The sequence below is a fragment of the Miscanthus floridulus genome, chromosome 12, assembly GCF_019320115.1.
Source record: "Miscanthus floridulus cultivar M001 chromosome 12, ASM1932011v1, whole genome shotgun sequence".
Taxonomy (NCBI): domain Eukaryota; kingdom Viridiplantae; phylum Streptophyta; class Magnoliopsida; order Poales; family Poaceae; genus Miscanthus; species Miscanthus floridulus.
The window spans coordinates 31,687,698-31,714,836 of record NC_089591.1 but is presented as its reverse complement, the minus strand read 5'-3'; the positions used below and the strand labels follow the sequence as shown (position 1 = coordinate 31,714,836).

General features: G+C 46.4%; 1 protein-coding gene across 3 annotated transcripts; it reads right to left on the bottom strand.

Annotated features, from left to right (window-relative positions):
• Positions 1–760: 760 nt before the first annotated feature.
• LOC136497874 (uncharacterized) lies at positions 761–10,551 on the bottom strand. Of its 3 annotated transcripts, XM_066493753.1 has the most exons (9): positions 10,138–10,551; positions 9,821–9,865; positions 9,121–9,235; positions 8,285–8,348; positions 8,151–8,199; positions 7,498–7,595; positions 1,662–1,800; positions 1,357–1,481; positions 761–958 (listed from the first exon to the last, which is right to left on the bottom strand). In XM_066493753.1, exons 1-9 carry the CDS (start codon positions 10,468–10,470, stop codon positions 841–843), a joined length of 1,086 nt encoding a protein of 361 aa, XP_066349850.1. In that variant the 5' UTR covers positions 10,471–10,551; the 3' UTR covers positions 761–840. The 3 variants fall into 3 exon arrangements, 2 of the variants coding, with proteins under 2 accessions (XP_066349850.1, XP_066349851.1); XM_066493754.1 differs by lacking the exon at positions 1,357–1,481 and having other exon boundaries at positions 829–958; XR_010769457.1 differs by lacking the exons at positions 761–958; positions 1,357–1,481; positions 7,498–7,595; ... (3 more) ...; positions 9,821–9,865; positions 10,138–10,551 and adding an exon at positions 2,234–7,398 and having other exon boundaries at positions 1,671–1,800.
• Between the last annotated feature and the right edge of the window lie 16,588 nt (positions 10,552–27,139).

The following is a 27,139-nucleotide window of genomic DNA, read 5'->3' as shown; positions in this document are numbered from 1 at the left end:
TATTTGGTGCACAATTTTGTTTTTTTGTCATTGTATTATCCGGTGATGGAAGTTTGGCTACAACAGACGATCTGGTGTTCGCTCGGGGCCCCTTGTGCCGTGCCATTAGTCCTCACGCTCGCTCAGCAGTTTTTTTTAAAAATCTCACGGCCTGTTCGCTGGTTGGTTTCTGGGCTGGTTTGGACTGGCTAGTGCTGGTTTGTTGTGAGAGAAAAATACTGCTGGCTGGCTGGCTGAAACTAACAAGCGAACGGGGTGTCAGTCGGGTCATTTCTTTAAAATCTGACACACAGTGACGGAACCATAAATTTTGATTAATAAGAGCCGGACAAACATGATTGCATCTCATAAGTATGATAAGTATACAACAAATGTATGTCAGCAACTTTTTTAATACTTGTACACATGTAGTTAGGATTCATAACGAAAAATCATAATATTAAGATCGAAAATCATAGTAAATTGATGATTTACTATACTATGTATTAAAATATTTACTGGATATTAATATTTTTTCACTGTGTTAGGGGGGCCATGGCCCCTGCCAGCCCCCCCCTTGTTCCGCCACTGCTGACACGTTCGTTGTAAAGTTTTATAAAAGTCTGGTTTTGTACAGTTCTGTTTTGTTTTCTACTTCAGTATAACAAATAAGTAACAGTGGGTATCTGAGAACAAAAAACATTGCTCGAACCTCTAATGCAAGCGATCAGTTATGGAGCACCAAACAAAACCATAAGCTGAATATTTGGTTTGTCCCAATCTTGCCATGCATAAGCTCAGTCAGACCACAATTTCACATAGTTGTTTAGTTGACTAATGCTAGATCATGCCAAATAGCAGCTACATTCCAGAGTCTGTGGCAACCAACCAAAGAAGCCCCCATTCATATGCAGATTGTAGTACAAAAACCCATATTTCGTATTGGGACTTCTCGATAGAAACATTATCCAAGTAATTCCTTCATGAAAGAAAGAAGAAACAGTCAACATTTCAAATGCTTCCACTCTACTTTTTCCGAAAGAAAGCTCTATGCTTGAGCAAAAGCACATCTATGCTAAAAAACATGTTGGTTTTGCAAACATACATTATTGTTGTGGAAGAGCTATCACACATAAAACATGGGAATAAGAGCCATGGTATTCACTAAACATTATTAGGCATTAACACTAACAAAACAATGAAATGATAATCTGGACTTCGTTTCAATCAAAACAATAATACTGGAAGCAACTTCCAAGCACAACCTAGAAAGTCCCTACCAACAGATGTCCACCAAAAGAAAATCAAGAAAAACCAGGGCTCCAAATTGTCAAACCACGTCAAGATTATCCCAATCATGGTGTGAGTTTCTCTAACCACGTCAAGATTATTTCAGCTCCTTTATCCCACGAGCAATCTAACATCATGTCATGAGCTACACCTTCCACACATACTGGTTGCACTCCGTAAAATCTTGAAGTTTCATAAAGCCCTTCAGAATCCTAATTCCAGAACATAAACAGATTAACATGGAAGGAAACAAATTGTTTCTTATGTACACTATACAGGAAAGTAAAGCAGTCGAGCAGGTGTACCACCATGCTTGCAGGTAAGTCAGTAGAAGGGTTAGTTACATTGTAAATTTATTGTGGAGGGAGAGAGCTGAGGGGAGGTTCACTCACAACAATGAAATCATTTCTTGCACCCATGACAAGAATTTCTGTGGTACTTTCTGGCACAGAAGGTACAGGCAATGATGCATTTAGCTTCCGTAAGTCAAACAGTGGCAATTTTGAGCTCTCCTTCATTAATGCTTGGTACCTTTAAGACAGTGATGCAGTATGTTATGTTGTGACTGAAGACACAATGAGAATGCAATCCATAAACAATAGGTTCACCATGAGTTCTCCATGTCCAATTTCTCATACATAAAAATAATAAAATCATTGATTTGTGGAAGCAAAGGTGAAATATGACAACAGAAGGAGAAGCACCTCATGCAAAAATAAACTATGAACACCCCTCTAGTTATGATGGCTACTACTACTGCAACTATCACTTAGGATTGCCACTACTACTATAGGCCACTCCTCTAAAATAGCATGAATTGATGTCCACAAAAAAAAGCTATAGGTATTAAAGGTGGCATGGTCCAAAGAGTCATTGACTCATGGAAGCAGGATATAACCACAATTCAGAATAAATCACACACACACTGACTACGAAACAGAAGGTACTGTTGCATCCAAGGTACCATATGTCAAGGGCCTCCGGCCCTAGGGTAGCTGGCCCTTGGCTACGGAGTTCGTAGCTCTGGTCCGTCTTCTCCGGCGGGGTTTGCCCCTCCGCTGCAGGCTTGTTTGTAGATGAGAGAGGTAGAAGGCTTAGAGGTAACAATCTTGCTTAACCTTAACAATGTGCGGTTACAGGAAATATGTTGGCCTTGGCCCAACCGAATGAGAGCTAACTGCTCCTAAAACAAGGGACTAATAATAGGAAACTAATTATCTAATAATAGGAAACTAATTATCTGGTGATCCTAGCCACTGATGGTGGCCTGGTCGTCGCTGCCGTCCTCCGTGCGTGCCGCACGTTCCGCGGCCCGACGCGCGTCTCGCGCCCTGCGGCGCCTGGAATATGTGCGCCCCCACATGACATCTCCCCCTCCGTCGAGAGGCAGCTCGTCCTCGAGCTGTAGCGCAGGGTAGTGGGCGAAGAACGGCTCCATGTCCTCCCAAGTCGCCGACGCCGCCGAGGTCCCCTTCCATTGGACCAGTACTTGTCGCACCCCGCGGGCCAAGCGAGACTTGATGACGCGCTCGGGCTCACAGACCACCGCACCGTGGTGCATGCTTGGTAATGGAGGTGGGGCGTCTGGCGGCGGCCCATGCCACTTCTTGAGTAGGCCGATGTGGAAGACATCGTGCAGGCGAGCGCGGGCCGGCAGAGCAAGACGAACAGCCACCTCGTTGATCATCTCCGTGATGCGGTAGGGGCCGAAGTACCGCGGCTTCAGCTTGCCGGTGACCGTGCTCGGCAGGGACGCCGGCGCTCGCTGACGAAGACGAAGGAGGACCCAGTCCCCGACTTGATAGGACACGGCGCGGTGCGACCTGTCGTAGTGCTTCTTCTGGGTGGCCTGCGCTTGCTGGAGGCGATAGCAGATGTCCTCCAAGAATTCCGCGCGCTCCTCCATGGTCCTGGCGACGGCGGCCACCCTTGTGTCCCCCGGTTCATATGACCGAATGGAGGGGGGGTCGCGTCCATAGACGACCCGGAACGGGGTGTCCCGCAGCGAGGTCTGGTAGGCGGTGTTGAAGATGAATTCCGCCCATGGAAGCCACCGCAACCACTGGCGCGGCCGGTCCCCAGTCAGGCACCGCAGGTACATGATGATGACGCAGGTTGGCGGCCTCCGACTGCCCATCTGACTGGGGGTGGAACGCGGTAGGTCATGTGGAGCTTGGTGCCCACCAGGCGCATTAGCTCGCGCCAGAATGCGGAGGTGAAGACCGGGTCGCGGTCCGACACCATGGACTGTGGAACGCCGTGTAGACGAACGATCTCGGCGAAGAAGACGTGAGCGACGGATTCGGCGGAGTATGGGTGTGCCAAGGGGATGAAGTGGCTGTACTTGCTGAACCTGTCCACCACCGTCAGGATGACAGACTTGCCGCGGACACGAGGGAGCGCTTCGACGAAGTCCAGTGCGATGTCCGTCCAAACACCCTGCGGCACCGGGAGTGGAAGAAGGAGGCCGGCTGGGTGCAGATGCTCAGCCTTGTATCGCTGGCACACCCCACAGGCCCGCACAATGTCCTGCACGATTCGCTTCATATTAGGAAAGTGAAAGTCGCGGCGGAGTCGGTGAAGCGTGCGCTGGACGCCTTCATGTCCCTCCTCATGGACAGCCATCAGGATCTCTTGGAGCAGTGGCGAAGCCGGGGGAATGTACAGGCGCCCGGCGAACACGACCATGCCATCGGTGGTGGACCACGGCTCGCCGCGCGCGCCCGGGCTGATCTCCTCCTTGATGGCCGCCAGCGCGGGGTCGGTGTCCTTGTGCTTGGCGAAGGCGCTCGATGAAGTCGAACCGGGGAGCGGACAACGTGAGGACGGTGGCGTTATCGACTGTGTCGCGGCGAGACAGCGCGTCCGCCACGGTGTTCGTCGCGCCGGGCTTGTACTCCACACCTTGAAGTCGAAGCCGAGCAGCTTCCCCACCCAATGGTGTTGTGGGATGGTCGCCAGCCGCTGGTCCAGGAGATATTTGAGGCTATAATGGTCAGTCTTGACGGTGAAGTGGCGACCCCAAAGGTACGGCCTCCAGTGTCGTACGACGTGGACCAGGCCGATGAGTTCCCGCCCGTACGCGGCAAGGGCGCGGTGGCGAGGCGCTACGGGCCTGCTGAAGAAGGCGATGGGGTGGCCGTCTTGGATGAGGACCGCGCCGAAGCCGTGGGAGGAAGCGTCGCATTCCACGGTGAACGGCCTGGTGAAGTCTGGCATGGCGAGGACCGGTGCCGATGAGACCGCGGCCTTGAGGGCGTCGAATGCCACCGGTCGTTGCCGCGGTCCAGACGAACCCTTCCTTTTTCAGGAGGGCGGTGAGGGGCGCGGCCACGGACCCGTAGTTGTGGACGAATTTGCAGTAGTACCCCGCCAGGCCGAGGAAGCCGCGCACCGCACGCGCCGAGCGCGGTCGAGGCCAGTCGCGGATGGCCTGCACCTTCGCCGGATCCATGGCGACACCTGCGGCGGAGATGATGTGGCCCAAATATGCCACGGAGTCGACGCCAAAGGCACACTTGGTGCGCTTGATGAAGAGCCTGTGCTGCCGCATGGTCGACAGGACGACGCGAAGGTGGCGAAGGTGGTCTGCCCATGTCTTGCTATAAATCAAAATATCATCAAAGAAGACTAGGACAAAACGGCGAAGGTATGACCGAAGCACATCATTCATGAGTGCTTGGAATGTCGCCGGGGCGTTGCACAGCCCGAACGGCATGACCAAGAACTCGTAGAGTCCGTCGTGGGTGCGGAACGCCGTCTTGTGGACGTCCTCTGGCCGCATGCGCACCTGGTGATAACCCGATCGCAAGTCGGGCTTGGAGAAGAAGCGCGCCCCATGGAGCTCATCGAGTAGCTCGTCGACGACGGGGATGGGGAACACGTCCTTGACGGTGAGCGCGTTCAGCGCCCTGTAGTCGACGCAGAATCGCCACGACCCGTCCGCTTTCTTGATGAGGAGGACCGGCGAGGAGAAGGACGAGTCGCTGCGGCGGACAATGCCCTGCTCGATCATTGCGGCGCACTGCCGCTCCAGCTCATCTTTGTGGGCCGCCGGGTCCCGGTACGGCCGGACTGCCACCGGCGACGTGCCAGGCTTGAGGACGATGGCGTGGTCGCGGCCGCGTTGAGGGGGTAGACCCGAGGGCTCGGCGAAGACGTCGTTGAAGGAGTCGAGGAGGCCGTCGAGGAGGGAGCCCTCGGAGGTCGCTGCGCGGACCGCCGGCCCGTCGGGGTTGGCCACGCCCTGCCAGCATATGTCGCGCCCCCGATGCGTGAATGCCATAGTGCGCGTGGTGACGTCCCAGGCGATGCGCCCCAGCTTGGCCATCCACTGGGTACCGAGGACAATGTCATACCCTGCGAGCGGCATGACGTACAGATCGACGTGGAACGTCATGCCCTCGATGAAGACGGGTACGTGGCGAAGTACTCCAGGGCAGGCCACCTTTTCTCCGTTGGCGACCGTGGCGGTCAGACGTGGCCGCGGCTGGACGGTCAGACGTGGCCGCGGCTGGACGGGCAGCCCCGTGCGGTCGGCGGCTGACTCTCCGATGAAGTTATGGGTCGAACCCGTGTCGACCAAGGCGACGAGAGACGCCGCACCTAGTTGCACCCAGAGCAGGATCGAGTTGCCCACGGCGACACCCGCCACGACGTGAAGGGAGAACACCGGTGTTTCCGTGTCCGGCGTGTCCTCGGTGGTGTCCTCGTCCTCGTCCACCACGCTGTCCACAAAGAACAAACGTTTGCAAACCTTGTTATGCCCGCGACTGTACTTCTCATCGCAGTTGAAGCACAGTCCGAGTCGGCGCCGTTCCTCCTGTTCCGTTTGGTTCAGGCGCCTGACAGGGCGGCCCTCAACCGACGCGGTGGGTGCTGGTGTTTTGGGCGTGGACGGAGTGGCAGTGCGCGGCTCGGGTGTCGGCAGCACTCCCTGGCCAGGTGCCTTGGCCGTGGACGTGTAGTACTGCTCCAAGAGTTCCATCTGGCGCGCGAGGCTCATGGCCGCCGCCAGCGATTGCGGGTTTTGGTTCTGCACCTGGAGGCTGAGCGGCGGCAGAAGACCGCCCGTGAACAATTGCACGCGCTGTGCTTCGTCGAGGTGTCCCGCGCGGGGAAGGAGGGCTTGGAAGCGATCCTGGTAGTCCTCCACCGTGCCCGTACGCCGGCAAGACACGAGCTCGAAGAGGGGGGCCGAGCGTAGCGGTGGCCCGAAGCGGAGGTTGAGAAGCTCTTTGAAACGGGGCCATGGCGGCGTCCCCTCGTCCTCCTGTACTTGCATGTACCAGAGTTGGGCCCCCTCCTGGAGGTTGTAGGACGCCATCCATGTCCGTTCTTCCGGCATGATCCGTTGCTGCATGAAGGACTCGCACTGGTTGAGGAAGGCCAGCGGGTCACTCTTGCCGTCGTAGCGCGGGAACTCGGGACGCCAGTGCTTGGGCGGCCGGTCTTGGTGGTGTTCGCCCCCAGATCCCGGTCGGCCGCCGGACGCGGACGAACCCGCGATGGTCAGGTCGGCGATGGCCTTGGCGTTGGCCTCGATCGACATCTGCATCAGGGCGACGGACTTGGTCAGCGCCTCGAGGGAGGCCTTGAGATCATCCCCCATGGTGGCGGCGCACGATGCGACAGAGGTCGATGACGAAGATGGAGGGCTGATGGCGGCGGCTGGTGATGGGCTAGGGTTTGCGGCGGATGCGGAAGGCGAGGATCGACGAGACCGTGATACCAGGTTGTCAAGGGCCTCCGGCCCTAGGGTAGCTGGCCCTTGGCTACGGAGTTCGTAGCCCCGGTCTGTCTTCTCCGGCGAGGTTTGCCCCTCCGCCGCAGGCTTGTTTGTAGATGAGAGAGGTAGAAGGCTTAGAGGTAACAATCTTGCTTAACCTTAACAATGTGCGGTTACAGGAAATATGTAGGCCTTGGCCCAACCGAATGAGAGCTAACTGCTCCTAAAACAAGGGACTAATAATAGGAAACTAATTATCTAATAATAGGAAACTAATTATCTGGTGATCCTAGCCACTGATGGTGGCCTGGTCGTCGCTGCCGTCCTCCGTGCGTGCCGCATGTTCCGCGGCCCGACGCGCGTCTCGCGCCCTGCGGCGCCTGGAATATGTGCGCCCCCACATGACACCATAGGTGCCAAGTTCATGGTGCTAAAGACTATAACCTCATTTTCGAAAGAATATATTAGAGTGCAAAATGAACTGCCAAACATCTCATTACCTTAACACAAGTTCATCATCCATTTGTGCTGAGAAAAATGTTTCCTTACAGAGCGACAATGAATTTGCATATGCTTTTGCAGCCAAGCTGAGAGTCACCTGATAGAAAGTTTATTAAGATTTTAGATATGTTCATAAACTACATAACTAAGTAGATACATGAATATTAACAGAAACCTTGCAAAGATAAGTATGAAGAGAAATGTTATGGCTTCATTTCTAGTTCGGTACATGTGTATTAAACATCAAATCATGTAATCGCTTCAGTTTGTGGGTGACCTTAATGATGCCAGTAGTAATATGTTGTCTATGAAGAGAAACAATTATCAACAAGGACACGTAAAATACTGAGGAAAAAGGAAACAAAATTGACCAAAATATAAGGGTGGATAATTCAGAACATTTAAATAATAATTCAAGATAGAATTCGAGAAAATTAAAGGAATATGATTATTTGTAGAATGGTAAAAGAATAGGCATTTCTCATTTATAATGGAGATCAACTGGTATTTTTAGGTCTAAAACAGAATAAAAGTTGGAACAATTTATTTATACTAGACGAAACAACTGCAAAATGAGGTTAGCTCAGCAGAATTCCAACACAACCAAGTGATAGATCTCAACAAAAAAGTGTAATAATGCAGATCCATTTACCTTGACTGCAGCTATTGGTTTAGTCAAAAGGTAACGCCATACCAACCCACTGTAGATAAATGATACAAAGGAGTTGCATGACGACGAAAGTCAAATAAAGATGGCAAATATGCAGTAGTGGATGTGAGAAAGACCTGTTTCCTGAGGGAGGCACAGAACATACAAGGACAGCACCAGAAAGCTTTGGATGCAGAAGTGCTGAACCAATAATAAAAAAAAGTTACATCAGACAGATTTTGGATGTACTTATCAGTTGATGAGGAATAAAATATATTTTTTACTCTTCTAACTATACAACTGAATAATTTGAAACAGGAGACTTGATCATTACATATTACGTTTTGTAGGTAACCTAACATTGCAACACATATGAAAACAAATCACATCTTTGGGATATTATAGAAGAGGGATTTGTAGAAATGCAGGTGAAGTATCTTGGATTTATCCTGTTTAACTTGTGTTTGTCATCCGCAGACAATTATAGAGGCACAGTTTGTGTATATTTTATAGCATACTGTATAACCTCCGGGTTTCAAGCTCTCGTATCTAATTGGTATATACAATCTAAGAAGCAGACAGTACATCAATATTTATGCGTATCAGTCAACAACCATGATTCCTGTTTCACTTAGCATGTGTGAAATATAACAAATGACCAATTAGACAGAACAACTCAACTCATGAGTGAAAACAGTGAAAATAGGCAAATAAGAAACTTAAGATCCTCTGGGAAATAGCATCAGTTGTTCCCTCTGCATTTGACTTTATGACTAATCATCTCAAGACAAAATTTGCTCACTATGCTAAAGTATCTCCAATTAGTTTGATGTTTTGGCCCCAAGCCATGAAATCCATTTGGCAAGGGATTTTGGAAGTAGCAGATCTATTCAGATGAAACTTTTAAGCTTAATTCAGTTAAGATGGAACATAAACATGTTAAACATGCAAAGAAATCTTTGAGGGATTATGCCTTGCAAGCATGATGTATATTGTTGTACAATCAAGCCTCCGAATGAATGTCCAATTAGTACAGGTGGCAAGGGGAGCTCCTTCTGGATGAAATCAGCAATATCACCAGTATGTGTCTACTGCAAGTCAATAAGATACTGGGGGTAAATCTAGTGAGACAATGAAGTGGGCCAGCTCTACAGAGTGAAGTATAAGTATTATAGTGCAATCTTTGGCTTAAACACGTTAATTGTCATGTGAGTTAGTATGTGACGGTGCTTGAAACTTCGTTCATAGTATATGCTTGATATTTCTCACTGTATTTCTTCAAATCATAGATTTATAATGTTCACTAAATGATGACAACGGGACAAGTCAGTTTAAAGTGGTGAACAACCTAGAACCATACTTAATACTCCCTCAATTCCAAATTATAAGACGTTTTGGCTTTTTCAGAAACACTGTTTTTGCTATATATCTAGACATGTGTATATCTAAGTCCATAGCAAAAACTACATATCTACAAAAGCTAAAACGTCTTATAATTTAGAATGGAGGGAGCAATATGTTGCATTCAAAGTTACACCCCAGTATACATTTGTCACACATTAATGAGTACTGGACCAGCAATAAGAATTAATTGACAGAACAGCATCAAGTAACGGAAATGTAGAACAGTTGAGACGATTTGAAACAGTCCACTGAAGCATAAAACTAATTACCTCAAGAGTGCCTGCCACTGCCTCCTGTGGAACACTGCTTTCACCCTGCAAAGGTTGTCACCGAAGCTGCTAATGTCACATGGTCTACAAACAGATACTGGCAACTGGGCGATGCAACAGGTCAACTGAAATGTCACATGAACGATGCACCGACCAATGCAAGAGGATTCAAATATTCAGATAAAATGCTGCACACATAGACTAATCCAGAGCCAGGGATTTGTAGCTGCTGCATTTTACTACTGAATTATGAGTAACGCAACCAGTTTTTCTGAGGGATGAAAAACACAACCTAGTGATGCATTTCGTCATTTTACCTGCGCGCGGAGGCTGAGGGCGTAGCAGGGGAACCCGGCCCGCGAGAAGAAGGGAAGCCAGTGCTCAGCCCAGCACCAGGCCGCGTGGAAGCTCCCGTGCACGAACACCAGGGGCGTGCGCTCTTCCGCCGCCGGCGGGCACTGCGCGATGACCTCGAGGTCGAGGCCGCACGGCAGGCGGTGGAAGCGGCGGGACTGGCCCTCTTGCAGAGCGTAGGCGCAAGCGGGGCGAAGGAAGAGCCTCGTTGTCCTCCTCCTCGCCGTCCGGGCCTGCGCTGGCGCCGGCCGTGAGGAGAGGAAGAAAAGAGGAGCGCCCAGGGTGGCGGTGGCCATGGAAGGCGCCAATCGGATGCAGAATGATGGAGATGTGTTTTTTTTAATGAATGATGGAGATGGGTGGACAACTGGACATGGAACAGCGGATAGATATCGATAAGAAAAAAGTGCAGAGCAACGCGATGGGCTGCGGAAGAGCTAAATAAACGCTCGCCCCAAATATAGAGTAACGGTTAGCTAAGCCCAGTACCACCCTGCTCGCTTAAGCTCTTTTACAGCCAGCTGCTGCTGCTTGCACAATAAATTGCGGTTTTTCTTCAGGCGCGTGAGATACGTCCGGACACCGCTCCGGTTCGCAAACTCGCCTGCCCCGTCACATAAAATTAAATAGAATTGGCTCTCATTCCCCACCGCGCCCTGTCCTCATTTTCCACCGCGCCCTGTTGCCCCCCACCGCGCCCCTGTCCTAACGAGCACGAAACACTAAGTACAACATCGCAAATTATCTAAACTATGTAGCGCAGTGCAACGTCGAAAATTATGTGCCGTAACGTAAAAAATTATGTACTGCAACATCAGAAATATGTGCTGCAACATCTCAAACACTAGTACTACAACATCGCAAAATCAACCATTAAACATGGGAATGGAAACATCTCAAATCATCTTTCAGTGTTGTAATATATGAAAAAGGTAATTTTAACGATTAAAATCGCTTGTCACAACACTTAGAAAAAAGTTAAAACTCACAAGTTGCAATATTAGGGGAAAAAAAATACAATCCCAACATTAGAACTCCCTTTCTGCAACACATGAATCACCTATTTGTAACATTTAAAAATCACCTGTTGCAACATTCCAAAAATTCCCTTACAACACGGAGAAAACAGCAAGGCATACAAATAGCAAGGGGTTGGGTTCGAGGTGCAGTCTGCTCTAGCCCAGGCCCGTCACCTTCAAGTTCATCGGAGGGAGGAGGGAATAGGATCCTAGAGCTCGTCGGAACCCTAGCCACCGCCGCGTCTCTTAGATCTAGAGGAGGAGGAGGAAGAGAAGGAGGGCTCAAATCTAGAGGAGGAGAGCTCAGATCCAGAGGACGACCGACCTACCTCGTCGGAGGCGCCGCCGTTGTCCTCGTCTCTGGTGGGGGAGCGGGAGCGGGGTCGCTGGGGTGTGGGGTAGCAATGGAGGTCGCGGAGGGGGGAGGGAGGGAGTGTGGGCGGGCGCGGCGTCCGTCCGGGGCGCTAGCAGACCTGGAGCGCGGCGCGGGCGGGACGGCAGTGAGTTGGGCGCGGGCACGGCATAGGATGGGAGAGGCACGAGCGCTGCGGGAGTGAGCGGTCGAGGAAAGGATAAGGCGGCGTGCGGCATGGGTGGGTCGGGTCCGTGCGTCCGTCCGGACGCCGCTGTGTATCAGTATTGAATAAACTGTGAGAGAATTTTGGCAGCAGCAGTTGCAGCACAGTTGCCTCCTTTCTCCTGCGGCTCTTTCCTCAGCAACAGCAGGGCGGTTTGGCTGGCACCCATGGCAGACGCCCAAACCCTGATATGCAAGTTCCCAATGCCTCAGCCGACAAAAGCTCAAGCAGGCAAGGCTTCCGTGGTTCCGTACTCCCATCCTCCCATATCGCGTTTCTTTGTCCGCCTGAACTCAAGCAGGCCTGGACTGATCACCAACATCAGGGCCAGCAGCAGGCACTCAGGCTGACGATCGGCCTAGATGCGAGGAATCCAATCCGTGTATTTTTCGTCTTTGGTTTGTACACAACTTGATCTCCCTGGTTAGTGATTGTAGTCGTTTAGCAGATTATTCATATTGGTAACTGATATAGTCATACGTTTTTCTCCTAATTTAGATGTTGAAATTTTATAATGTTACCTAAGTAATATTTATCTAGTGTTAAGAAAAAGGAGAAAACTATAAGATCAGTTTACTCAACCAAAATAGGTGCTATCTATAAGCAAAGATTTTAAATCTACAACTATAACTAGAGATAGCTGCCGGAGAAGACAACAGCCAGGAGAACGAACTTTTAGCACTAAGTAGGGGTGTTTATTTTCACCTCCTAAACTTTAGTCGTTGTCCCATCGGATGTTTGGACACATACATGGAGCATTAAATATAGACTATTTACTAAACTAAATACACAGATTAAGACTGTTTTGCGAGACAAATTTTTTAAGCCTCACTAGTCCATGATGTGACAATGTGGCGCTACAGTAACATATGCTAATGACGGATTAATCAGGCTTAATAAATTCATCTCGCGAATTACTAACGGATTCTGTAATTTATTTTTTATTAGCATCCGAACACCCAATACGACACTTCCTAAACTTTAGTCCATGAATCTAAACACCCCTAATCCTAGACGCTAATAGCTACGTTTAGCTCGAGATAGCCGCTGAATGGGCTTTTATTTAGCTGCGGCTACAACACTGCCAGCCCCAGAAATTGACAAACAGCTGGCCTAGGATGCCTCTACCGGTCCACCCACGTAACCCTAAAAAAACTCTCACACACTCTGTTTGCCTAAAAAAGGGTTAATTAATTGGATTTATGTCATTATAATTTCACCGTTTTTGAAACACACCATTATTATTCAAAAAACTATGCCAGTGCCATTGGAACTATGAAGATGTTAGAAATACGTCATTATATATGTCTGGAGACGATTTTAGGCCCACTGTCAGGCATATGGAGCGGTCCCATTATCCATATGGACAAGATTGCCCCCTTCATCTTTCTCTCTCACATCCACAGACACATGGGGCCCACTCGTCAGCCTTCCACATGTTCTCCCTCCCCCTCTCTCTGTTGTCTTCTTCGTCTATGGTCACCTGCTGGCAGCGGGGGCACGACTTGGTCGGCCACACGCTCGCTTGGCTATAGTGCAGTAGTGGTGCGGTGGCCCACCTACACGCAAGCCCGGCGGTGGCGCCGGAGCCCGCGCGCGCTCACTGACAATGGCGCGACCGCCTCCTTGTCTTGTGGCGTCATAGCAGCGCGCACGCATGTTGGCGGTCTCTATAGACCAAATCCGACCGCCAAATAAGTAAAAAAGAGAGGAGAAATTAGCAATCTTAATCACATATGCATTTACTATTAATCAAGTTCCACATATATTTGGAGAACATTATTTTACAGGTCACAAACACAAATACATGGAATAATTCACTGAAAGGCGCTTTCCGATGCTGATTTGCGCAAAGGAACAAGGAAGACGGCCACCAAATTAATTCAAATGGGGCAAAACCCCACGGGGAAGCAATCCTGGTCCAGCCCACGGCCTACCAGGCGAAGGCGGTGGCGAGAGACCACGGTCAAGGGGCGGTCAACCCCTAGGGACGCCTGACCCCTTGCCGGCGCTGCTCAGCCCCTCCTTGCTGTGGCGGTGGCATGGAGCCATGCTAAGGCAGTGGGAGCCGATCCTCATGCCAATTATAGCTCGTAGCACCGCCTATGCTCCTATATAAGTAGAGGGGTACCCCCTCTCTAAAGACACACCACATTGAGCAACACCTCACTCTCTACTCTCTTTAGTTTTACCTTTTAGTTGTATTAGAGCAAAGCAAAGCCATCTTGGAGGGCTTGGCTCCTTGGAAGAAGAAATTCTTGGTATGAATATCAATATGGGTTCATCCAAAGTCATGTCTTCACTTTATTATAGTCATACTTATGAACTAGAGTATAGTTATTATGTTATGATCTTGATATATGAACTAGTGTAGAGTTTATTTGTCATGAGAATAGCACACTTAACTTTATGCTTAAACAATCATATAACTTATATAATTAGAATTAGAGCTAAGTTGAGGTGACGGTTCATCATGCCGTCAGGTGTGCCCAAGTTCTTTACCTGTCGATCCGTAGGGTCGGGGACTCGAGGGGAGTTGGGTAGTTTCTGTATACGCAAGCGTGGTGCTTGGATATGGAGAGACAGGTGAATGCATTGTCCTTCTCTCCAGTTGAGGGGTAGGCGGTAGCTGATAGCCCTGTCCGTCCTTCGTAATCTTCCACGTTCGTTTAGGGTGTAGGAGTCTAAATTGTCATACGAGGTTGTTGGCAGACCAGTACTTGGTGGCCTCCCGACCTGCTTCACACTTAGCCCTAAAACTAATTATGTAATTTATATGATTATCAACTAATCTTTGTATGACTACACTAGACCAATACCTGCTCGACTTAGAATTATTCTTTTATCCTTTCTCTTTCTATTTTATCCTTTAAGGAATGCCAAGTGTGTGTCCACTATCTTAGAATTACTATTCTTACCCTGTTATAAGCATTGGTGTACTTGCAAGCATTATTGTTCATGTTTATATCCATACTAGACTCTTAATCAAATGCCTTCCTTTAGGAAAACATAAATAACGATACCCTAAATACTTCCGGGTGAAATGCTACAATGATAGCTCCGTGCGCTTGCGGATAAATATCTAAAATGGTTAAGGAACTATCTAGGCTATTTCTTAGTAGCATGGCTATACATTAGTTATGTTGCTAAGAAGTACCAACAAGGTATTTTGGGCGCCATTGCTGAGGATGGATTCAAACCCCGTACTTAGTAGTGACGTTAAAAAATACCAATAAGCATTTCTGGCACCATTGCCGGAGAAGGCATATTGATTAAAGAATCTAGTAGGACATGTTCATGATAATATGCATGTAAGGTAGGAATTGTTTATGTAGGCTAACTCGCTTGTTTTCTCATGTTATGGGTGAAAACAGGGATATTGTATGACTGGTTACGACCTGCCGAACAACTACATTGAAAATCCGGAGGCACTCTGTGGCAGAACCGCCTAATCTAATGCCTCCTAGGAGTACTTGTCTTCCATTAGAAACTAAGTACTCAAGAGAGGGCACCAAATTACGCCATTCTATCGGGCACACCCCGAGGGAGAACCCAAAAATCCACATTTTTCCATCAAGATCACAAATGAGAGAATAAAGCTTACATCATTATTAGCCATTTCTTACATCACTTTTTATGTAACATCAGAGTATAATATTTATTGTTTATAATAGTGGAATATAATCATGTTATCAGAGTTATGAACACTTTAATTTAACAGCGGAAATATAAATAGGTGATTAGAATTACAGCAGGAATAAATATCTATTCATGATATGATGAAATATTGATATATAAACACTAACAATAGATTATAAAACTTCTATTTATAAAACATTTAGTGAGAGTTATAAATAAAGACTATGATTGCAGTGTAATGGAATCCTTTCTGAGCCTACCAGGAAGAATCCACACACAAGAGTCAGCTTTAGCATCCATCGGTCACCTGCAACAGGGGGAAATAAAACCCTGAGTACTCAGTTGTACTCAGCAAGACTTACCCAACAGGAGGAAAGAAAAAAAGACTCCAAGGATATGCAAGGCTATCTGGCTGGTGGGTTTATTGCATTTGCAGGAAGCATTACTAAGCGTGCGTCCTTATATTCAATTTTTATTAGCGGTCGCATTAGTTTATTAACTAACCATTCTATGTAAGCACATGTGCTACTTTCAAGCAGGTGGTAAGCAATCATATTTCCTTTTACCATCTTTCATCTTCCGGTTCTTACTACGATGCTAGAGTTTAGACAAGTTGTATCGGAATACCGGCGATTCGCTAATCAATGCCCCCCAGCTAGGTACCCCGAAAACACATGCCCCGCTTATACCCCTGGCACAAGCAGGACCAAGCCACTACCCTCTTATCACGAGGTCTAGGTTCTCGTCCAAACTGGGACTCCAAGCCTCCACCCCTGAGTCCTGGACTCAGTGCGGTGCAAGGACCTCCAATACCCAAAAACCACCCTGACAGTCGGTCCAGAAATAGCCGAAACTCATAACATGAGAGTAACAAGTCTTCCCTGCGTCCATACCAGAGTATGTGCTTAGGATAATAAATCTGTGACTTGCCTATCGTCCAATGCAACGGCTGATCCTTAACTAACACAGACAGGAAAAATAGTGTAACCAAGCTATGCCCCGTTGGTCGTAGGACACAATCTCTTACACCCACCAATACCCAAACCATGTTCCTGCCCGGTCTCCATTTTCCTTTCCACCATTTTATATATTCCAAGTGATAATAATACAGTAATATATTTCCCATCTCTCATGAGTGACAGGCAATCACTCAACTTCTATTGGAGTCCTATAGCATAGCACTCTACATGATCCTGTCATACTAGTAAGACTCATAGGATATGCAAGTGGGTTTCATTCAACTCCTTAAAACTTAATGCATAAATATAATTTAAAGTGCAGAAAAGTAGGGGTTATGCACCGGGGCTTGCCTGGGTAAGATTTAATCAGAAGTTAGTTTTCCATCATGGCAACACGATCTACAAAAGCATCATTTCTCCAGCAACTCCCGATGACTCCACGATCCATCGACGTCCCTATTATGATATGCAATGCGAAGCAATGCAAAGACGTAATTAATCGACTGAAATCGTGACTCGTAAAATACGATTTATGCCACTCAAGCTAACGAGCTAGTTCTAACGATGACCGTACTTAGGCTATGTATCCATGTTGTCGAATAAGGCATTATTTCCCAACAAATGTTTTAGTTATACAATCCCAAGGTGTTTCTTTATTCTATTCTATCGATTTAATCATTATTCGAAATAGGGCATCATTATCTATATAGCAAACTAATTATTCTAAATCTATAAAAATTACAGTGAGTAGCTAATAATATTAGTAATTTACTGTAAAATTTTCAGAGTCAACACTATCACTGATTTCTCACGAAAATTCCTACAAGTTCACCTTTTAACAATATTAAGCATGTTAAAATAATTAGAGCAACCCTAAAAACATACCGAATCTAAGCGAACAAAATACACTATTTGATAGATCATGATTTTAGAAACTCAACAAAACTAGTTTGGCATTTTTATGATTTTTCTATGAATTTCCAAGCATTCAACCGATTATTAAAATTACAAAACACCGAAAAAGAAAACAAAAGCTCCTTGGGCCCGAAGCGGCCCAGCTCAGCCTGGTTCAGCGACCAAGGTAGCCCAGACAGGCGGGGCATGCGCGTGGGCATGAGCGGCCTAGCGCGGTGGTGACAGACCGGACGCGCAGTCACGGGTGCGGGTGGCCCAGACATGCAGGCAGCGGCCCAACGCGGGGACGAGCGCGAGCGGCCCAGCGACGGCCCACGCGTGGCGTAGGGGCGACGGCGGCAGGCTGGCCCAACGCGAACGAGCCCACAGGCACGATGTGCATTTTGTCGAAAGAACCCCACGCTTTTCTCTATTCAACCCAGGATCCACAAGCACTATTCATTTGAGTCATGTATTTTACACCTAGAACCCTGTATTAGTTTCTTTTCACCTTTTTTTACCTTCTCTTCTTCTACGAACAGAGAAGCAGAGGAGCACCGGCCAGCGGTCAATCTCGGCTGGGAAGGACACAGCGACGGCGAAAAGCCCACCGGCGAGATGCACAGGAAACTGGTCCGGGGCAGTGGCGCGTGAAGGGGACCGTGACGTCTAAGAGGGGGGGGGGTGAATTAGGCAACTTAAAAATCTACTTCTGAACTATGGCCTCTTTTTCTAACCTTAGCAAAACCTATGCAAAAGATAAAACTATCTAAAGGTGCAACTACGGTTTTGCTAATGTGTTGCTATCTCTACCACAAAAAAGGAGTAATACAATCAATGTAAATGCGGAAGCTAAAGAGCAAGGTAGAGATATGCAAACTCCCATCGATGACTCCGGTATTTTTACCAAGGTATCGAGAAGCGCACAAGCTTCCCCCTAGTCCTCGTTGGAGCCCCTCACAAGGAATCCCTCGCAAGGGCCAAGCTCTCGGTCGGGTAACTCTGTGGATAGCCTCGGGCCTTCCCTACGCACAAGTAGGTCTCCAATGTGCCTTCCAGCAAGCCTCTCCCGGATGCTCTCCACCGTCTTCACTATCAAGCTTCCGACCGAAATGCCGCGGGCCTTGTTCCCTCTGGTACACGGTGGCGGCCACACCACAAGCGCGGTTGGTGTGATCTCGCAAGACTACAAGCCCCTCCGATGTACAACAATGGTGCTTGCAAGCACCGAGTGGTAAGAGGTATGCAAACCTCACTAAACACTAGGCCTAAACCTAGAGCAAGCGCATAAGTAGTGGTCTAATCAACCTAAGCACTTCGCAAAAGCACCTACGCTAATCACCTGATGAATCACTAAGTACTATGCAAGTGGAGATCACTAAAATAGTGTATCAACACCCTTGGTATGTTTTCTTAGCTCCACACACCTCATTTGGCCGGTTGGGGGTTGTATTTATAAGCCCCACTGAGAAAGTAGCCATTGGGGATGAAATCCCGCTTTTCTGCTACTAACCGGACGCTGGAGTCGTCCTGATCGGATGTGTCCGGTCATCCCAACCGTTGGAGCTATGAACAACTGATCGGACACTGCCAGCGTCCGGTCACTTGCCACTGGACGCGTCTAGTCACAAGTTCGCCGCTCTAGAACCTCTCTATACTCGATCGAATGCTGCTGTCCTACGTCCGGTCGGTTTGCCGCTAGCGTCCAGTCGCTGTTGCTGTTGCCAAGCCTCTGATCGGAGCGTCCGGTCGCTTTTCATCAGCGTCTGGTCCAGCGTCCGGTCACTGCTATGAGCTCGTTTCTTCTCGATCTTGCGTGCGGCTTGGTTCCTATCTTCATGCTTGGACTTTGCTTGATATCTTGGGTCTTCTCTTGTGCTCCTAAGGTCTTGCTTGAGGTGTTGATCATCGGATGATCACATCGCCATTATCCAAGTCACATCTTGCATCCTATTAAACTATAAAACAATCACTTGCAAATTCATTAGTCCAATTTGGTTGTGTTGGTCATCAAGCACCAAAATCTAAAGTAAATGGGCCTAGGGTCCATTTTCCTTACAATCTCCCCCTTTTTGGTGATTGATGACAACACAACCAAAGCAAGCAAATAATAAAATTTTGAAATTAAAAAACTACCTGCTTGCTAGGATGCAATGCAAGGGGCAAGATTATATGATGCTAAAAGATACTACTTGTAAGACTATATAAAAACTTATCTTGCACTTGCAAATGTCCCCATGTGGTATTATGGATTTAAGCCTTGCTTTATGGATTTAAGCCTTGCTTCCTATAAATTCTCCCCATTCCATAATCTAATCTATAATCCACCATCGTCCCTTTCTCGGACCATTACTACAAATTAATGTTTGCTTTTGGTCCTCTAAATTCTCCCCCTTTGGAATCAAACACCAAAAAGAAAGACATTAGTAGCATAAGGGAGGGTCAAACTTTGTGATCCTTTGTATATAGAGTGGAATAGGTCACAAAATTTGACTCTCACATTATATAGATTAAGCTCCCCCTAAATATATGCATACATATGGTAGAAGACAGAGCTTATGCATAATTGGCAAATTTTTGCTCAAGGGAATTTAATCTATATAATGCATGGAGAAAGCATATAAATATTAAAATGAAATCAACATAATGATATCGGTTTAGAAATACCACATGTGGAAACCAATTTAATTTCTACCACTTGCAATAGGTGGTGGATAGTTGAAGTATGATACTTAGCTCCGGGGACTCCATTTTCCTTGCAATGAGACTACTACACACATGATAAGCTTGAAAAGGTGTTAGTGTCAGAGCATCCAACTTGTAGTGTAACCTCCCCCTAAATTTGTGCACACAAGTGTGGGATACTTGTAGAAATCATGCACATTGATTTTAGAATCAATAATACCACTTGAAAGATGACATCTCATGAATCTGAGAATCATTTTCAAAGATGATATTTGAGAGAAAACATCTACAATTTGGACTTTGGCACATATTGGATGAACAATTGAAGGACAAGCTATGTGCCGTGCTCCTAATTTTAAACCATGTAGGTTTGCTCTAAGGGTTAAGCATGAAACCGAGCAAGCCTACCATAAGATATACCTAGTGTATGCATGACAAAAGATATAAGAATTCAAATGCAAACCTAGGCATGAAGAGTAACTAGATGCTAAAAAATACCAATTGTAGGAAAATTTAAATCTAATACTAATTGAAGTAAATTGAGTCTAGTTACCTAACATGGGAAGGGGAATTTGGGTCCATAGTATTCACTAACCCACTTGGCAATGTCTTTGTCCATCATGATGCACCCCATGAAATGCATCCAAACTTTGCCAAGTCTCCGAATTCCCCAAAGTCCATTGGACTTCTCACTGCCCTTTCGGGATCCAAACCTTCTTGGTGCTCTTCATGTTGGAAATGATCTCCTTTGGCACCCAAAAGTGTTTGACCCCATTGTTGGCTTGCTTGTTCACCTTGATGGCCACCACCTTGTCATTTTTCTTTTTCTTCAAGAGATAAGGTGTGGAGGCCTTCTTGTCCACCTTGTTGGTGTAGGTGTTGGAGAGCTTGCTTGTTTGCTTCTTCTCTTTCTTCTTTGCTTCTCCCCCATTCTTCACCTTGCACTCATAGGACTTGTGACCTTCCTTGTGGCACACGTAACATACCACGGTTTGTCCTTCATCAAGCTTCTTCACTCCCTTGACGGTGTTATCTTGATGAAGTTAGGTCTGCTTTACCTTGCCTTTCACTTGAATCAAGTCCTTGGTGAGGCGAGCTACTTCTTGCTTAAGTTGCTCATTCTCCTTTGCAACCTCTTGTGTGTATGTATCTACAACAACTTTCTCAACACAAACTTGATTGCACAAAGGTGAGTCTAAACATAGATCATTACAAGAAGTAGAGGCATCCTTTTTAGACATGTTAAAGATAAAACTTTTTATTTTAGATGCCTTGGTGGGGGTTGTACTAATGGCTTCAAGATTAGCAACTTTATTAGTTAGCTCATCACAATGTTTGCTCATGGTTTCCATTTTTGCAAGCAAACTTTTATAAGCATCTTGTGAGCTAGCTAACTTTTCTTTTTAATTTTTCATTTTTCTTTACAAGTTGCTCATTATTTATTGTGCATTCATTTATTGTTGCACTAGCCTTAAGTTGCTCAATTTTAGTAGATAGTTCAACATTGAGATTAGCAAAGTTCTCATATTGTTCAAGCAAAGTTTTGTATGCTTCTTGTGAACTATCTAGCTTTTCTTTTAAATTTTTTAGCTTCTTTTGTTGACTAGTGCAAACTTTAGCATATTTAAGATTTTGTTGCACAATTTCATCATAAGAAGGCATATCATCATCACTATCACTCTCACTAGATGATGAGCTTTTGTTACCTTGTGCCATAAGGCACACACGAGAAGAGCTTGATGATGAGTGCTTGCGGCCTCGCCTCTTGTGACGGTGTTCTTCTTCACTTGAAGAATCATCCCATGATCTTATTGAGGTGAGGGCTTGGTTCTTGCATGCCTTCTTCTTTGTCTTGGGTGTGGGCTTGTTTGGACAAACTTCCACAAAGTGCCCCAACTCGCCGCAACCATAGCATCCTCTCTTTCTTTGTTCATTTCTTTGATTTGTGAAAATGAGATCTTGAATTTGGATGGGCACACCCTTGACATTGAGCCTTTGGATCATCTTCTCTACCTTGTTGATTAATTTGATTGATTCTTCATCAAAGTCAGAGGTGGAGGAGGAAGATTGATCATCACTTGAATCTTCATCATCATCATCATCGTCCTCATCTTCTTCTTCATCTTCACTTGAGGAGCTTGAGCTTGAGCTTGTCTCAACTTGCTTGCCCATCATCTTCTTTTTCTTGCTACTTGCGAGAGCTTTGCCTTTGCTTGATGAAGAAGCTTCTTCTTGACCCATCTTACATGACATTTCAAATGCCACTAACTTGCCGATGACTATGCCTGGGGTCATGGTGCTCAAGTCCTCCATATTGTGAAGGATGGTGATGATGCTTGCATATTTCTTTTGTGGTAGCATGGAGATGATCTTCCTCACGATGTCCACATCATCTAGCTTTATTAATCCTATTGAATGGAGCTCATTGATAATTAGATTCAAACATGAATAGATATAACGAACAAGCTCATCATCATTCATTTTAAAGGAATCATAATTTTGTTTAGCTAGACAATGTTTTTGCTCACGAACATTACTTGTGCCATCATGGAGCTCTTGGAGTTTTAACCAAATTTCATGTGCCGTATTTAAAGTGAATACTTGGTTAAACACATCAATGCTAAATGATTCAAACAAGCAATTCTTAGCTCTAGCACTGAAATGCATTTCTTTTTCATCACTCTTTGTGGGTATTTTGGGATTCTTGATGGGTTTCATCCTATCACGAGTGACTCTCCATACACCCAAATCAACCACCTCAAGGTGGCAAGCCATTCTAGCCTTATAATAAGGGAAGTTAGTGCCATCAAAGTGCGGAGGCCTAGAGGTATCCATCCCAACCACTCTAAATGGCGTCGGCTCAACGGCGGTTAAGCCAAAGGTCTAAATTTAGCCAACCGGCTCTGATACCAATTGAAGGGGACCGTGACGCCTAAGAGGGGGGTGAATTAGGCAACTTAAAAATCTACTTCTAAACTATGGCATCTTTTTCTAACCTTAGCAAAACCTATGCAAAAGATAAAACTATCTAAAGGTGCAACTACGGTTTTGCTAATGTGTTGCTATCTCTACCACAAAAGGAGTAATACAATCAATGTAAATGCGGAAGCTAAAGAGCAAGGTAGAGATATGCAAACTCCCGTCGATGACTCCGGTATTTTTACCGAGGTATCGAGAAGCGCACAAGCTTTTCCCTAGTCCTCATTGGAGCCCCTCGCAAGGGCCAAGCTCTCGGTTGGGTAACTCCATAGATAGCCTCGGGCCTTCCCCATGCGCAAGTGGGTCTCTGACGTGCCTTCTGGCAAGCCTCTCTTGGATGCTCCCCACCATCTTCACTATCAAGCTTCTGTCCGAAACGCCGTGGGCCTTGTTCCCTCCGGTACATGGTGGCGGCCACACCACAAGCACGGTTGGTGTGATCTTGCAAGACTACAAGCCCCTCCAATGTACAACAATGGTGCTCGCAAGCACCGAGTGGTAAGAGGTATGCAAACCTCACTAAACACTAGGCCTAAACCTAGAGCAAGTGCATAAGCGGTGGTCTAATCAACCTAAGCACTTCGCAAAGCACCTACGCTAATCACCTGATGAATCACTAAGCACTATGCAAGTGGAGATCACTAAAATGGTGTATCAACACCCTTGGTATGTTTCCTCAGCTCCACACACCTCATTTAGCCGATTGGGGGTTGTATTTATAAGTCCCACTGAGAAAGTAGCCCTTGGGGACGAAATCTCGCTTTTCTGCTACTGACCGGACGCTGGAGTCATCCTGATCGGACACATCGGGTCATCCCTACTGTTGGAGCCGCGAACAACTAATCAGACGCTACCAGCGTCCGGTCACTTGCCACCGGACATGTTCGGTCGCAAGTTTGCCACTCTAGAACCTCTCTATACTTGATTGGACGCTGCTGTCCTACGTCCGGTCAGTTTGCTGCCAGCGTCCGGTCTAGCGTCCGGTCGCTGCTGCTGTTGTTGAGCCTCTGATCGAAGCGTCTGGTCACTTTTCATCAGCGTCCGGTCGCTACTGTGAGCTCATTTCTTCTCGATCTTGCGTGCGGCTTGGTTCCTATCTTCATGCTTGGACTTTGCTTGATATCTTGGGTCTTCTCTTGTGCTCCTAAGGTCTTGCTTGAGGTGTTGATCATTGGATGATCACATCACCTTTGTCTAAGTCACGTCTTGCATCCCATTGAACTATAAAACAATCACTTGCAAATTCATTTGTTCAATTTGGTTGTGTTGGTCATCAAGCACCAAAATCCAAAGTAAATGGGCGTAGGGTCCATTTTCCTTACAGCGCGGCCACGATGGGGACGTGGCGCGGGGAGGTGCATGGACCGAGGTCAAAGATTTAGCCAGGAGGATTATGGATAATCTTAATATTGATATTTCTTCTCCTGATGACGATGCTTGATGTAATTGACCTTTGTACTCCAGCCTCTATAATAGGATATTATACTTCTTTTTGAATGAAGATTCTTTATTTTTTGTTGATGTCTTCTTTGCCTAGATGTCTTCGCCTTGTTTATTCTTTAAATGAGTTGTCCAAGTGATCAGAATTTTTTTCGAGTAGTCGTTTGATTTGTCGAGTGCTTGTATGGCTTTCGTCTGCGCCGTGTAAACAACTCGGTATATGTAGATCGTTGTCTTGACAAATTTTCTTGATTTGCTGAGTGCTTGTCTAGCTTTCGTCTGCGCCATGTAAACAACTTGGTATATGTAGATCATTGTCTTGGGAAACTTTCTGTTCTTGTTAGTACTAAAAAGACTTAGGACCGAGGATCTTAAGTTTCTTCAGCTTCTTCTTTTTTAGCTTCTTAACTCGAGATGTGGCCAGCATCTGGCTCTTTCCCTGGTTGTAAAAACATGTTAGGATTGGTTTGGGTGTTGGCTTATCAGCTACCCTCATCGGCAGGCTCAAGCATCTTTTTAGATTTTTTGCTCTCAGCCGGTATGCTCAGGCATAATTTTAGCCATTTTGCTTTTTGGTTCGGGTGTTAGATTATTAGCTACCCTCATCGGCGGGCTCAAGCATCTTTTCAGCTCTTTTGCTCTCGGCTAGTATGCTTAGGCATAATTTTAGCCATTTTGCTTTTTAGTTCGGGTGTTAGCTTATTAGCTACCCTCATCGACGGGCTCAAGCATCTTTTTAGCTCTTTTGCTCTCGGCCGGTATGCTCAGGCATAATTTCAGCCATTTTGCTTTTTGGTTCAGGTGTTAGCTTATTAGCTACCCTCATCGGCGGGCTCAAGCATCTTTTCAGCTCTTTTGCTCTCGACCAGTATGCTCAGGCATAATTTCAGCCATTTTGCTTTTTGGTTCGGGTGTTAGCTTATTAGCTACCCTCATCAGCGGGCTCAAGCATCTTTTCAGCTCTTTTGCTCTCGGCCGGTATGCTTAGGCATAATTTTAGTCATTTTACTTTTTAGTTTAGGTGTTAGCTTATTAGCTACCCTCATCGGTGGGCTCAAGCATCTTTTTAGCTCTTTTGCTCTCGGCCGGTATGCTCAGGCATAATTTCAGCCATTTTGCTTTTTGGTTCGGGTGTTAGCTTATTAGCTACCCTCATCAACGGGCTCAAGCATCTTTTCAGCTCTTTTGCTCTCGGTCGGTATGCTCAGGCATAATTTCAGCCATTTTGCTTTTTGGTTTGGGTGTTAGCTTATTAGCTACCCTCATCGGTGGGCTCAAGCATCTTTTCAGCTCTTTTGCTCTTGGCCGGTATGCTCAGGCATAATTTTAGCCATTTTGCTTTTTGGTTCGAGTGTTAGCTTATTAGCTACCCTCATCGGTGGGCTCAAGCATCTTTTCAGCTCTTTTGCTCTCGGTCGGTATGCTCAGGCATAATTTCAGCCATTTTGTTTTTTTGGTTCTGGTGTTAGCTTATTAGCTACCCTCATCGGCAGGCTCAAGCATCTTTTCAGCTCTTTTGCTCTCGGCCGGTATGTTTAGTGAAAACAACTCAGGAAAGCCATAATGAGACATATGTTGTCGAGAAAAACCATCTTTATTGATCATGAACGTTGATAAGCCATAATAAGACATGTTGTCGAGGAACACCATCTTTATTGATAAGCCATAATAAGACATATGTTGTCGAGGAACACCATCTTTATTGATAAGCCATAATAAGACATATGTTGTCGAGGAACACCATCTTTATTGATCATGAACGTTGATCTCTTGTGGTTTGTATATATATTCTTCCTTGAGTTGTTTTCATGCGTATAATCTTCTTAGTTGGCTAATGTGCCATGTATTGTTGACTTCTTTTCCATCTTCAGTTATCAACTTGTACGTGCCTGGTCCGGTGACTTTTGTGACAATAAAAGGACCTTTCCATGGACTGAGTAGTTTATGGCATCGGTCAGTTTTTTGTATTCTTCTTAGTACTAGGTCTCCGATTTGGAGTGATCGAGGCTAGGTATTCTTGTTGTAGTGGCGTCTTAAACCTTGGAGGTATCTGGCTAATTGAAGGGTAGCGTTTACTCTAACTTCTTCTGTACTATCGAGTTCTAATCTTTGGCTGTGTTCTGCTTCTCCTTCGTCATATTGTTCTATCCTTGGTGACGTCTAGATCAAGTCGGCAGGTAGTATGACTTCTGATCCATAAACTAGGAAGAAAGGTGAGTATCTGGTGGCTCTGCTTATTTGAGTTCGTAGCCCCCATACTACTTTGGGTAATTCTTCAATCCATTTGGATCCATAGTCCACTAGTTCTTCATACAATCTTGGTTTTAATCCGGCTAGTATGAGTCCATTAGCCCTTTCTACCTGTCTGTTGGCTTTTGGATGTGCGACTGATGCATAATCTATGCTGAAGCCGCAATCCTATGCCCAACTTTGGAATTCTGTAGCTGTGAAGGGAGAACTCAAATCTGTGATGATTCGATTGGGCATGCTGAAGCGGTGCATAATGTCTTGGATGAACTCGACTGCTTTGGCTGCGCTGTATTTTGTGAGTGGTTTGTATTCAATCCACTTGGTGAACTTGTCAATTGCTAAAAAGATGTACTCAAAACCACCCTTTGCTTTCTTGAGAGGTCCTACTTGATCCAGCCCCTAGCAGGAGAAAGGCCAAGCAGGTGGGATGCAGATGAGATTGTGGGCTGGTACATGAGCTTGTCTTGCGAACATTTGACAACCTTTGCATTTTCTAATGAGTTCTTCTGTGTCTTTCAAAGC